The 13,428-nt window shown below is 41.1% G+C and overlaps 1 protein-coding gene across 2 annotated transcripts in view; it reads right to left on the bottom strand.

Moving 5' to 3' along the window:
• sh3yl1 (SH3 and SYLF domain containing 1) overlaps nt 1-13,428 on the bottom strand; it is a 188,826-nt gene that overhangs the window by 66,265 nt on the left and 109,133 nt on the right. For both annotated transcript variants that reach the window (XM_052025149.1, XM_052025148.1), the window contains one exon: nt 7,291-7,419. In XM_052025149.1, coding sequence (XP_051881109.1) covers nt 7,291-7,419 — 129 coding nt within the window. The remainder of the gene's footprint in view (nt 1-7,290; nt 7,420-13,428) is intronic.

Here is a 13,428-nt window from a genome sequence, read left to right as displayed (position 1 = left end):
AGTGGAAGACTTTGAGATTTTTCACAGTGCTCAATAAAAGTACATTCCAGTTAAAAGCAAGGACAGTAAGGGTCAGGAGAGCCAGCCTTGGATAACTAAGGAAATAAAGGAAGGCATCAAACTAAAACCTTATGCATACACAGTAGCCAAGAGTAGTGGGAAAATGGAAGATTAGAAAAACTTTATAAAGCAACAAAGAACCAGTAAACAAGCAATAAAGAAAGGGAGTATAGATTATGAAAGTAAACTAGCACAAAATATAAGAACAGATAGTAAAAGCTTATATAATTATATAAAGCAGAAAAGGGTGGCTAAAGTGAACATAGATCCCTTGGAAGATGAAAAGGGGAATTAATATTGGGTAATGCGAAATGGCTGAGGCTTTGAATGACTATTTTGTGTTGGTCTTCATGGTGGAGGACACGTCTACCATGCCAAAGAGAGATGTTATGTATGCGATGGGAGGAGAAGACCTCGATACAATTGCTTTCACTGAAGAGGTAGTGCTGAGCAAACTAGTGGGCCTAAAGGTAGACAAGACCCCTGGCCCTGATGGAATGCATTCCAGAAATGAGGGAGCTGTGCTATTAATCAGGGGCAATATCACAGCTGCACTCAAAGGGGACACAATGGAGACCTCATCCACTGAATCTATATGGGTGGAACTCAAAAATAAGAAAGATGAGATCACTTTGATGGAATTATACTACAGACCTCCCAATAGCCACCGGGACATTGAGAAACAGATACGCAGGCAGATTAGTGAAAGATGTAAAGACTACAATGTTGTTGTAGTGGATGACTTCAACTTCCCTAATATAGACTGGGACCTTCTTAGTGCAAGAGGTTTAGATGGGGCAGAATTTGTTAAGTGCATCCAGGATGATTTCTGAAATCAATATCTAGACAGTCCAACAAGAAGAGGGGCAGTACTGGACCGGGTTTTGGGTAATGAGCCTGGCCAGGTAACTGACCTTTCAGTGGGAGAACAATCAGGGAACAGTGACCACAACTCCTTAAGTTTTAAAATAGCTATAGATAAGGATAACTATGGACCTTGTGGGAGAGTATTAAATTGGAACAGTGCAAATTACGCGAGTATTAGGCAGGAACTAGGGAGAGTTAATTGGGAACAGCTGTTTTTGGGCAAGTCCACATCTGACATGTGGAGCGTGTTTAAGGACCAACTGCAGAGAGTACAGGACAAGTATGTTCCAGTAAGAAGCAAGGACAAGGATGGCAAGGTAAGACAACCTTGGATGACAAGAGAGATGGTGAATTTAGTCAAGAGGTAAACAGAAACATATATAAGGTTTAGGAAGATAAAATCAAACAGAGCCCTTATTATCAAAATCAAAGGTGCATCCAACTGCAGCTCCTGACAAACTGAGTTAGGGAACTGGAGCTGGAGCTGGATGAACTTCGGATCATTCATGAGGCAGAAGCAGAAATAGACAGGAGTTTCAGGGAGATAGTCACCCCTAAACGTCAGGAGGCAGGTAGCTGGGTGACTGTCAGGAAAGGGAAGGGGTATAGACAGACAGAGCAGAGCACCCCTGTGGCCATTCCCATCAACAATAAGTATTCCATTTTGGATACTGCTGGTGGGGACAACCTACCAGGGACCAGTTGTAGCGGTCGCGTCTCTGGCACTGAGACTGGACCCTCAGCTCAGAAAGGAAGGAAGGAAAAGAGAAGAGCAGTAGTGATAGGGGATTCGATAGTAAGGGGGACAGATAGGAGGTTCTGTGGGAGAGATCGACAATCCCAGATGGTCTGTTGCCTCCCTGGTGCCAGGGTCCGCGATGTCTTGGATTGAGGACTCGATGTTCTCAGGAGGGAGGGTGAGCAGTCAGATGTCGTGGTCCATGTAGGAACCAATGACGTGGATAGGAAGGAGGAGGAGGTAATGCAAAGAGAGTTTAGAGAATTAGGTGCAAAGTTGAAGGACAGGACCTCCAAAGTTGCAATCTCAGGATTGCTACCCATGCCACAAGCTAGTAAGGCTAGAAATAGGAGGATCATGCAGCTAAATATATGGCTAAGGAGATGGTGCAGGAGGGAGGGCTTCATGTTGCTGGACAATTGGGCTTTGTTCCAAGGAAAGTGGGACCTGTTCCGACGGGACGGTTTGCACCTGAACTGGAGGGGGACTAAAATACTTGCAGGTAGGTTTGCTAGTGCTGCTCCAGGGGGTTTAAACTAGATTTGCAGAGGGAGGGGAACCAGAGTGTTAGAGCAGATAGTGAGGTGGAGAAGGATAAAGGTCATGCGAGGACTGCAGGTAAAGACAGAAATCAAAGGTTTTACGTGATAGAAATGTTCCCAGGTGCATCTATTTCAATGCAAGGAGCATTGTAGGTAAGGCAGATGAATTTAGGGCATGGATTGGCACGTGGGATTATGACATTATTGCTATTAGTGAGACTTGGTTGCAGGAGGGGCAGGACTGGCAGCTTAATATTCCGGGGTTCCGTTGTTTCAGATGTGATGGAGGGGGAGGGATGAGAGGGGGAGGAGTGGCATTACTAGTCAGGGAAAATATCACAGCTGTGTGTAGACAGGACAGCCCGGAGGACTCGTCTACAGAGGCCATATGGGTGGAGCTGAGGAACAGGAAAGGTGTGACCACACTAATAGGGTTGCATTATAGACTGCCCAATAGTCAGAGAGAATTGGAGGAGCAAATCTGTCATGAGATAGCAGACTGATGTAAGAAACAGGAAGTTGTAATAGTAGGGGATTTTAACTTTCCACATATTGACTGGGAGTCCCACACTGTGAAAGGGCTGGATGGTTTGGAGTTTGTCAAATGTGTTCAGGAAAGTTTTCTAAATCAATATATAGAGGTACCAACGAGAGAGAATGCAATACTTGATCTCCAATCAGGGAACCAGACAGGTCAGGTGACAGAAGTATGTGTAGGTGAACACTTTGGGTCCACTGACCATAATGCCATTAGTTTCAAATTAATTATGGATAAGGATAGGTCTGGTCCTCGAGTTGAGGTTCTAAATTGGAGTAAAGCCAATTTTGTGGAAATGAGAAAGGATCTAGTAAGAGTGGATTGGGATAAGATGTTTTCTGGCAAGGATGTGTTCAGTAAGTGGAAGGCCTTCAAAGGCGAAATTTTGAGAGTGCAGAGTTTGCATGTTCCTGACAGGATTAAAGGCAAAGTTAACAGGCATAGGGAACCTTGGTTTTCAAGGGATATTGGCAACCTGGTTAAGAAAAAGAGAGAGGTGTATAGCAGGTATAGGCAACTAGGAACAAATGAGGTACTTGAAGAGTATAGAAAATGTAAGAAAATACTAGAAAAGGAAATCAGGAAGGCAAAAAGAAGACATGAGGTTGCTTTGGCAGATAATGTGAAGGCAAACCCAAAGGGTTTCTACAAGTATATTAAGAGTAAAAGGATAGTAAGGGACAAAATTGGTCCCCTAGAAGATCATAGTGGTCATCTATGTGTGGAGCCTCAGGAGATGGGAGAGATCTTAAACAGCTTTTTTTGCATCAGTATTTACTCAGGAAACTGGCATAGTGTATATGGAAGGAAGGGAAACAAGCAGTAGTATCATAGAACATGTAGATATTAAAGAGGAGGAGGTGCTTGCTGCCTTACAGTGAATAAAGGTGGATAAATCCCTCGGGCCTGACAGGATACTTCCTTGGACCTTGAGAGAGACTAGCATAGAGATTGCAGGGGCCCTGGCAGATATATTTAAAATGTCCTTAGCCACGGGTTCAGTGCCAGAGGACTGGAGGGTAGCTCATGTTGTTCCCTTGTTTAAAAAAGGCTCTAAAAGTAAACCAGGTGATTACAGGCCAGTGAGCCTGACATCAGTAGTAGGTGGGCCGAAGGGCCTGTATTGTGCTATATTGTTCTAAGGTAAATTACTGGAAGGTGTTCTGAGAGATCAGATATACAAGTATTTGGACAACCAAGGGCTGATTAGGGAGAGTCAGCTTTGTGTGTGGTAGATCGTGTTTAACGTATCTTGTAGAGTTTTTCGAGGAAGTTACCAAGAAAGTAGATGAAGGAAAGGCTGGGGATGTTGTCTACATGGTCTTCAGTAAGGCCTTTGACAAGGTCCCACATGGGAGGTTAATTCAGAAGGTTCAGACACCAGGTGTCCATGGAGAGGTTGTAAACTGGATTCGAAATTGGCTGTATGGGAGAAGACAGAGAGTGGTAGTGGATGATTGTTTCTCAGACTGGAGGCCTGTGCCTCAGGGATCTGTGCTGGGTCCATTGTTGTTTGTTGTCTATATCAATGGATCTAGATGATAATGTGGTAAATTGGATCAGCAAGTTTGCATGACACTAAGATTGGAGGCGTAGTGGACAGCGAAGAAGGCTTTCAAAGCTTGCAGAGGGATCTAGACCAGCTGGAAAAATGGCCAGAAAATGACAGATGGAATTTAATGAAGACAAGGGTGAGGTGTTGCATCTTGGAAGGACAAATCAAGGTAGGACATACACAGTAAATGTTAGGGCACTGAGGAGTGCGGAGGAACAAAGAGATCTGGGAGTTCAGATACGTAATTCCCTGAAAGTGGCGTCACAGGTAGACAGGGTTGTAAAGAAGGCTTATGGCATCCTGGCATTCATAAATCAAAGTATTGAGTATAGGAGTTGGGATGTTATGGTGAGGTTGTATGAGACATTGGTGAGGCCAAATTTAGAGTATTGTGTGCAGTTCTGGTCACCTAACTATAGGAAGGATATCAGTAAAGTTGAAAGATTGCAGAGGAGATTTACTAGAATGTGGCCGGGTCTTCAGGAGTTGAGTTGCGGGGAAAGAATGAACAGGTTAGGAATTTATTCCTTGGAGAGTAGAAGAATGAGGGGAGATTTGATAGAGGTTTACAAAATTATGAGAGGCATAGACAGAGTAAATGCGAGTAGGCCCTTTCCACTTAGATTAGGAGAGATAAGTACGAGAGGACATGTCTTTAGGGTGAAAGGGAAAAGGATTAGGGGTTACATTAGGGGGAACTTCTTCACTCAGAGAGTGGTGGGAGTGTGGAACAGGCTGCCATCTGACATGGTAAATGCGGGCTCACTCTTAAGTTTTAAGAATAAATTGGATAGATACATGGACAGGAGAGGTCTGGAGGGTTATGGACTGGGTGCAGGTTAATGGGACTAGCAGAATAAAGTTAGATTAGTGACTGATTATTTTTCGTACCTGGGTGTTAAAATTACCAAGAAACACAAGGACTTACTTAAAGTGAACTTTTTACTTTTAATTAATTACGTTAAACAATTATTTACTAAATGATCCCCATTCTCTTTATCATTGATTGGCCGAATTAATGCAGTTAAGATGAATACTTTACCAAAATTTTTGTATCTATTTCAGGCGATTCCAACTTTTATTTCGAAATTCTTTTTCGACATTATTGATTCCAAAATTCTTTCATATATATGGCAGAATAAAAACCCAAGGTTAAGAAAGAAATATTTACAAAGATTAAAAAAGGATGGTGGTATGGCTTTGCCTAATTTTAGATTTTATTATTGGGTAATTAATATTAGATACTTAATTTTCTGGGCACAAGATTTAGATGCAACTCATTGTCCCTGTTGGGTACACCTTGAGTGTGAATCAGTGCAAGGATTTTCATTAGTTTCTATTTTAGGAGCTTTTACACTTACTAAATTGAGTAAACAAGTGATTAATCCAATAGTTAAACATACAATATGGATATGGTTTCAATTTCATAAATTTTTTGGATTGAATAAATTTAGTTTATCAAGTCCTATTCAATCTAATTTTTTCTTTCCACCGTCTAGAATTGACTCAGCCTTTTCCTTATTGAAAATGAGGGGTATAACATGTTTTCGAGATTTATTCATTGATAACTGTTTTTTATCTTTTGAACAGTTGTCTAATAAACAGAATCTGCCTAGATCACATTTTTTTTTGATATTTACAGATTAGAAATTTTTTAAAAGTTACCTTACCTTCTTTTCCGACACCATATAAAATTGAAATTACAGAAAAAATTTTAGGTTTTAATCCTTATCAGTTGCTCCATTATTCAAGAAAAGAAATAGGGATAATCCTGGAAACTATAGACCAGTGAATCTCATGTCAGTGGTAGGGAAGTTACTGCAGACGATTCTTAGGGATAGGTTTTGTAAGCATTTGGAAAACCATGGCCTAATTAGGGACAGTCAGCATGGCTTTGTGTGGGGCAAGTCGTGTCTTACTAACTTGATTGAATTTTTCGAGGAGGTGATGATGGAGATTGATGAAGGTAATTGATGAAGGTAGAGCTGTGGATGTTGTCTCCATGGATTTCAGTAAAGCTTTTGATAAAATCCTTCATGGGAGGCTCATCCAGAAGATTAAGCTGCATGGGATCCACAGTGAGTCGGCTTCCCCATAGAAAACAGAGGGTAGTGGTCGATGGGATTTATCTTGGCTGGAGGTCTGTGACTAGTGGTGTTCCGCAGGGATTCGTACTGGGACCTGTGCTGTTTGTGATATTTCTAACTGACTTGGATGAAAACGTGGATGAGTGGGTTAGTAAGTTTGCAGATGCCACAAAAATTGGCGGTATTGTGGATAGTGTAGAAGATTGCCAAAGGATACAGCAGAATATAGATCAGTTGCAGATATGGGCAGAGAAATGGCAGATGGAGTTTAACTCGGCCAAATGTGAAGAGTTGCACTTTGAGAAATCAAACGTAAAGGGACAGTACACTGTTAATGGCAAGACCATTAACAGTGTTGATGTGCAGAGGGATCTTGGGATCCAAATCCATAGCTCTCGACGGGCCAGTTGGCCTACTCCTGCTCCTATTTCTTATGTTCTTACATTCAAAAACTGGCTGTGACTGACAATGAATGTGCCTAGATTTTTTTTAAAATCTGTGATGATGATGATTATGCTGTCAAGTAAAACTTAAAGCCATAACAGCAATCTGATTTGATGATCAGAAGTGAAATAAATATTAATAAATAGAAACAAGGCATAGTCAAATGAAAATAAATATTTGAAACCAAAAATGTACCAAACTAAATTACAACAAACGTGAACTATTAACTTCTAAAAAAAAGTTTGACTGAGCAAAATTATTTGATCAATTATGTGCTTTGTTGTTTTTCCGATAGCACCTTTTGGAACTGGCCACTTTATTGTGTGACAAATTCCAAGACTTGAACTTGCATTCCACAGTTGTGTAGTGCAGCATTCCAACATAAATATGTCAATGGATTTTTGACCAATTAAGTAATAAAATATTTGGAGAAAAAAACAATTATCTGTGCAACTTACTTGCGATTGGTTTCTTTTCTTTCAATCAAGCAAGATCCCTCTAATGACACTCCAGCAAACAACCCTCGTGACTTGCAGTATGTGTACACTGCAGCTGAACTTCTTACTGCAACATCTCCCTCTAAGTTTCTGGAAAACATTACGTCACGATCATCAATGCAACATTGGAGAAAATTTAATTATGCACAGATATTTTGTTTCCTTGAATATCAATAACATTATTAACTATGGCTCAACTTTGCCTCCAAAGCAACATCTAAGTTGCACTCTTGAGATCTGAGCACGTTATCCATGCTGACAGCTGCAGCAAAATATCATTACATTGTTAAAACCTAAGAGTAAAAATTTGTCCTTTGCTACATGTACTAAAATATTGTTCCTATTATGCACTGAAGTCAGTGGAATTGAATTTTAGAAGTGGAGTAGAGTGCAGCCGTTATAATATTGTGTATTTAGCACAAGTTACCAAATTTGAATTTTTACCTATCCTGCCTTACTGCTGAGATTTTAACTTAGAGCTCTATCTGTTTTTCCACATGGAAGAAAAAGACCTATTGTACTTGTTAAAGAGAAGAGGTATTTCTTTAATTGCCCTGACTAATCTTATCCCTCAACCAACATTACTAGAATAGATTATAAAGTAATTTGCAGCAGATGGAGAATGCGTATTTACTCTGTTAACCACAGTTCTAATGGTGGGCTAAGTCAAACAGTTGTGGGTTCAAGTCCCATTGATGAGAACTGTACCCAAAATTCTAGACTGACACACACTGCTACAGTGCTGAGGGAATGGTTCTCTAACACAGGTGTCATCTTCAGAATGACATATTAACTGAGGGCACACTTACCTTTTCAGATGAAAGTCAAGTATTTAGTGCTACACTTTCAAAGAGGAGCAGAGGTATTTGTTTCCAGTGTTCTGGTCAATATTGCCTACTCATTAAAATATTGCAAGTTGACTGCCATGTTTCCTACACTGCAACAGTGATTTCACTTAAATACTACAACTCTTTGTTGCTTAGGTTGTGAAAAGTACACTATACTGCATGGACCTTGAAAAGAAAGCAATAAACTCACACACCACCAACTACTTTAAAGAAAGTACACAGTTAATTATTTTGATTAATATACAATGTAAAACTTAACCAACAGTAAATTCACCTAATTTCTTCTTTCTTGCCAACTGCATTTGACATCACTGAAATTTTCACTCCAGGTTACAGGTTCACTTTTGGTTACAGCACAAGTAGGAGGGCCAATACAATAACAAATTCTAAGATTCATGAATTTTAGTGGAGAACTTTTAGTACAGCTTCTAGGATGTTGAAAAAAAATGTTTCCCAAAAAAGTGTCAGAGTTTACTTTCACTTATAAAACAATTCAGAAATTCAAACTAAATTGCAAAATATGTAGAAGTACAGGTAAATAATGACTCAGACTGTTGGAACTAATGCAAAATTTGTTTTCCAAGTAAGCACTGGTAACTATTATGATTGTTTTTGTTGTCATATCACAAAAAAATGTTTCCTATCGGAAATAGGAATCATTCAGGATGATCAAATTTGAAAGCAAGGCAGGAAAACTAAGAACATTAGCTACACAGAGGTCACGAAGGAAAGTTGGATGGTTGGCAGTTGGTAGAAATAGTTTCAGCAATTTGATACATAACACAAAAAAAGACCAGCATTTATAAAGTCCCTTTGACCACAATGTCCCAAAGTGCTTTACAACTAACTTTTAAGTGCAGTCACTGCTATAACATAGAAATACAAGAGCCAATCTGCACACTGCATATTCCCAGGACTGAGAAGTTGACAATGATCAGACAACCTGTTTTCAATGGTACCAACTGAGGGAAATATATTGGCCAGAACACCTTGGAAATCTTTCATGCCTTACTTCAAAACAGTGCTATGGGTTACTTTACATCTACCTCAGAGAGTAGGGGTTACCTAGTTTAACACTCCATCCACAGACAGCGACTTTCAACTGTGTAACACTTCTTCAATGGTATGGTGGAATGCCAGTTTAAGATTTTTATGTTCTGCATTAATGGCACTGAAATTAATGGATTATTGCCAAACTGCATCTGGTTTGCTAATGTCCATCAGAGAAGGAAATCTATCATCTTAAGTTGGTATGATTAATATGTTGTTGACTCTCAACTGCCTCCTGTAGTCCCAGGTCAATTAGGGACAGGCTGTCTCTAAGGGAATCTTGATGCCATAACCTTCTAACTCATAGGTAAAAGTTCTACCATATGAACCACAACTGACCCACTAAACACTGCCCATGAAAACATTACATACATTTTCTCCGGTCAACAACCACTGCTAGAGAACAGAAATAATAGAGAAATACATGGAAATAAAAGACTATGAGCTGTGTATCACTCTATCCAGGCAGCAAACAGCTTTCATAGAATCATGGAATCATACAGTATGGAAACAGGTCATTTGACTCAACTTCTCCACACTAAACAGCGGCATTCTTCCTTACAAATCACATCTCTCAGCATTTGGTGCATAGCCTACTATGCCTCAGCAATTCAACTACTCATCTAGACATTTCTTAAATGCTGTCAGTGACCCAGCTTCAACCACTCTCTCAGGCAGTGCACTCCAGGTACTAGCCATGCACTGGGTGGAGAAGGTCCCCCTCATATCCCCTCTAAATCTCTTCCCCTTACCCTAAAACATGTTCTCCAGTTTAACCTACCTCTGATATGGGAAAAAGTTTCCTGCAGTCTACCCTAAGTTTATCACTCATAATTTTACATATGTCAACCATGTCCCTTATTAACCTCTTGTGCTCCAGGGAGAACAGAACCAGCTTCTCCAGTCTCCCCTCACAACTGAATTGTTCCATCTCAGCCAACATCCTGGTAAATCTTCTCTGCACCACTATCACATCCTTCATATAGCATGGTGACCAGAAGTGCACACAGTGCTCCAGATGAGGTCTAACCAATGTTTATAAAGATGGAGCATAATCTCCCTGATTGAGGTCGAGTTTATTGTCATATGCACAAGTACATGTATGCACAGGTGCAATGAAAAACTTGCTTGCAGCAGCATTACAGGCACAATAGCATCAAATACACAACATTCGCAAGAAAACCTCAAGTTAAACAGAAATTATACAGAATTTTTACAAGAAAGAACACAATTAGGACAAAAAAACAAAGTCCATTGTAGTGCAAAATGGTCATAGTGTTGAGTTGTCATTTGAGATGACAAATGTTACAAACATAGAAAACCTACAGCACAATTCACGCCCTTCGGTCCACAAAGCTGTGCCGGACATGTCCCTACCCTAGAAATTACTAGGCTTACCCATAGCCCTCTATTTTTCTCAGCTCCATGTGACTATCCAACAGTCTCTTAAAAGACCTATCGTATCCGCGTCCACCATCGTTGCCAGCAGCCCATTGATATCTCCTCTATACCTACTCCCTAGCACCTTAAACCTATGTCCTCATGTGGCCACTATTTCAGCCCTGGGGAAAAGCCTCTGACTATCCACACGATCAATGCCTCTCATCATCTGATATACCTCTATCAGGTCCCATCTCATCCTCCGTCTCTCCAAGGAGAAAAGGCCAAGTTCCCTCAACCTGCTTTCATAAGGCATGCTCCGCATTCCAGGCAGCGTCCTTGTAAATCTCCTCTGCATCCTTTCTATGGCTTCCACATCCTTCCTGTAGTGAAGCGACCAGAACTGAGCACAGTATTCCAAGTGGGGTCTGACCAGGGTCCTATGTTGTGTTTTTGTTCGAGGGGAATTGGGATAATCCAGGTAATTATAGGCCAATGAGCCTCACATCAGTGGTAGGGAAGCTATTGGAGAGGATACTGAGGGATAGAATTTACAGTATGCACATTTGGAAAGGCATGGCCTTACAAGTTTTTTGAGGAGGTGACAAAGGTGCTTGATGAGGGTAAAACAGTGGATGTTATCTGCATGGACTTTAGTAAGACATTTGACAAGGTCCCTCGTGGTAGGTTGATTCAGAAGATAAAGATGCATGAGATCCAGGGTGAATTGCAAGTTTGGATTCGGAACTGGCTTGCCCATAGAAGACAGAGGGTAGGGGTGGAAGGCTGTTATTCTGGCTGGCGGTCTATGTCCAGTAGCGTTCCACAAAAATTGGTGCTGGGACCTCTGTTGTTTGTTATATATATCAATGATTTGGATGAAAATGTAGATGGGTGGATTAGCAAATTTGCAGATAACACCAGGATTGGTGGAGTAGCAGACAGTGGAAAGGATTATCAAAGAATACAGTGGGATATACATCAGTTACAGATGTGAGCAGAGAAGTGGCAAATGGAGCTTAATCTGGGCAAGTGTGAGGTGTTTCACTTTGGGAGGTCAAATAAAAGAAGAGAGTATACAGTTAATGGTAGGGCCCTTAACAGCATTGATCTTGGGGGATCTTGGGGTCCAAGTCCATTGTTCATTGAAAGTGGCTACGCAAATGGATATGGTGGTAAAGAAGGCATATGGAATGCTTGCCTTCATTGGTAGAAGTATTGAGTATAAGAGTCAGGAAGTCATGCTGCAGCCATATAATACTTTATCCAGACTGTGCTTGGAGTATTGTGTGCAGTTCTGGTCGCCCCATTTTAGGAAGGATGTGGAGACTGTGGAGAAGGTGTAGAAGATGTTTACCGGGATGCTGCTGGATTAGAGGGCATGAGCTATAAGGAAAGGTTGGACAAACTTGGGTTTTTCTCCCTAGAGCATCAGAGGTTGAGGGAAGACCTGATAGAGGTTTTTAAAATTATGAGAGGCATAGATAGGATAAACAGTCAGAATCTTTTCCCCAGGGTTGAAATGTCAAGTACCAGAGGACATGCTTTTAAAGTTTGGGGGTGGAGAGTTTTAAGGCGACATTGAGGGCAATTTTTTTTTACGCAGAGATTGGTAGCTGCCTGCAATGGGTTACCGGGGTAGTAGTGGAAGCAGGCAGTTTGGTGGAGTTTAAGAGGCTTTTAGATAGACACATGAATATGCAGAGAATGGAGGGATAGGGATGATAAACAGTAAGAGGACATTTAGTACAAATTGGCATCAAGATCAGCACAACATCGTGGGCTGAATGGCCTGTCCAGTACTGTACTGGTCTATGTTCTACGTTGCTATACAGAGGTAGTGATTAGGATTGTGCTGGTTGGTTCAAGAACTGAATGGTTGAAGGGAAGTAGCTGTTCTTGAACCTGGTGGTGTGGGACTTCAGCTTCTATACCTTCCTCCTGATGGTAGCTGTGAGAAAGTGGCATGGCCCAGTTGGTAGGGATCTACGATGATAGATGCTGCCTTCTTGAGGCAGCACCTCCTGTAGATACTATCGATGGTGGGGAGGGAAGTGCCCGTGATATATTGGGCTGAGTCCAGGACTCTCCGCAGCTTCTTATCTTCCTGTGCATTCAAATTACCATACCAGACCATGATGCAACCAATCAGGATACTTTCAACAGTACATCTGTAGAAATTCCTTAGAGTGTTTGTTGACATGCGGGACCTCCTTGATCTTCTAAGAAAGTAAAGCGCTGATGCACCTTACTTGTGTATGCATCTATGTGCTGGGTCAAGGACAGGGCAACTGATATGCCTAAGAACTTAAAGCTGCTGAGCCTCTCCTGATGCCCTGACTCATGAAGGCCAGTACCCCATATGCCATCCTAACCATGTTATCAACCTGTGTTGCAACTTTCAAGGAAATATGGACTTGCACTCCAAGGTTCCTCTGTTTCTCAGTACTCCCAAGACACTACTATTCATGGTATATGCCCTCACCTCATCAGTACTCCCAAAATGCAGCACCTCACACTTGTTTGGATTAAACTCCACTTGCCATATTTCAGCCCATTTCATCAACAGATGATATTACTGAAGGATCAGCCAGTGAGGCTTTCTGGGTGGAACTGAGAAATAAGAAGGGGATAATCACCTTGCAGGGGTTATACTATCGGCTCTAAATAGTCAATGGGAATTAGAGAAACAGATATGTATGGAAATTGTGGATAGTTGCAAGAATAATAGGGTTGTCATAGTAGGGGAATTTAACTTTCCTAACATAGACTGGGACTGCCATAGTGTAAAGGGCTTAGATGGGGTGGAATTTGTTAAGTG

Source organism: Pristis pectinata, chromosome 10 (genome assembly GCF_009764475.1).
Source record: "Pristis pectinata isolate sPriPec2 chromosome 10, sPriPec2.1.pri, whole genome shotgun sequence".
In the NCBI taxonomy this organism is placed as follows: domain Eukaryota; kingdom Metazoa; phylum Chordata; class Chondrichthyes; order Rhinopristiformes; family Pristidae; genus Pristis; species Pristis pectinata.
This window is presented reverse-complemented; position numbering and strand designations above follow the sequence as displayed.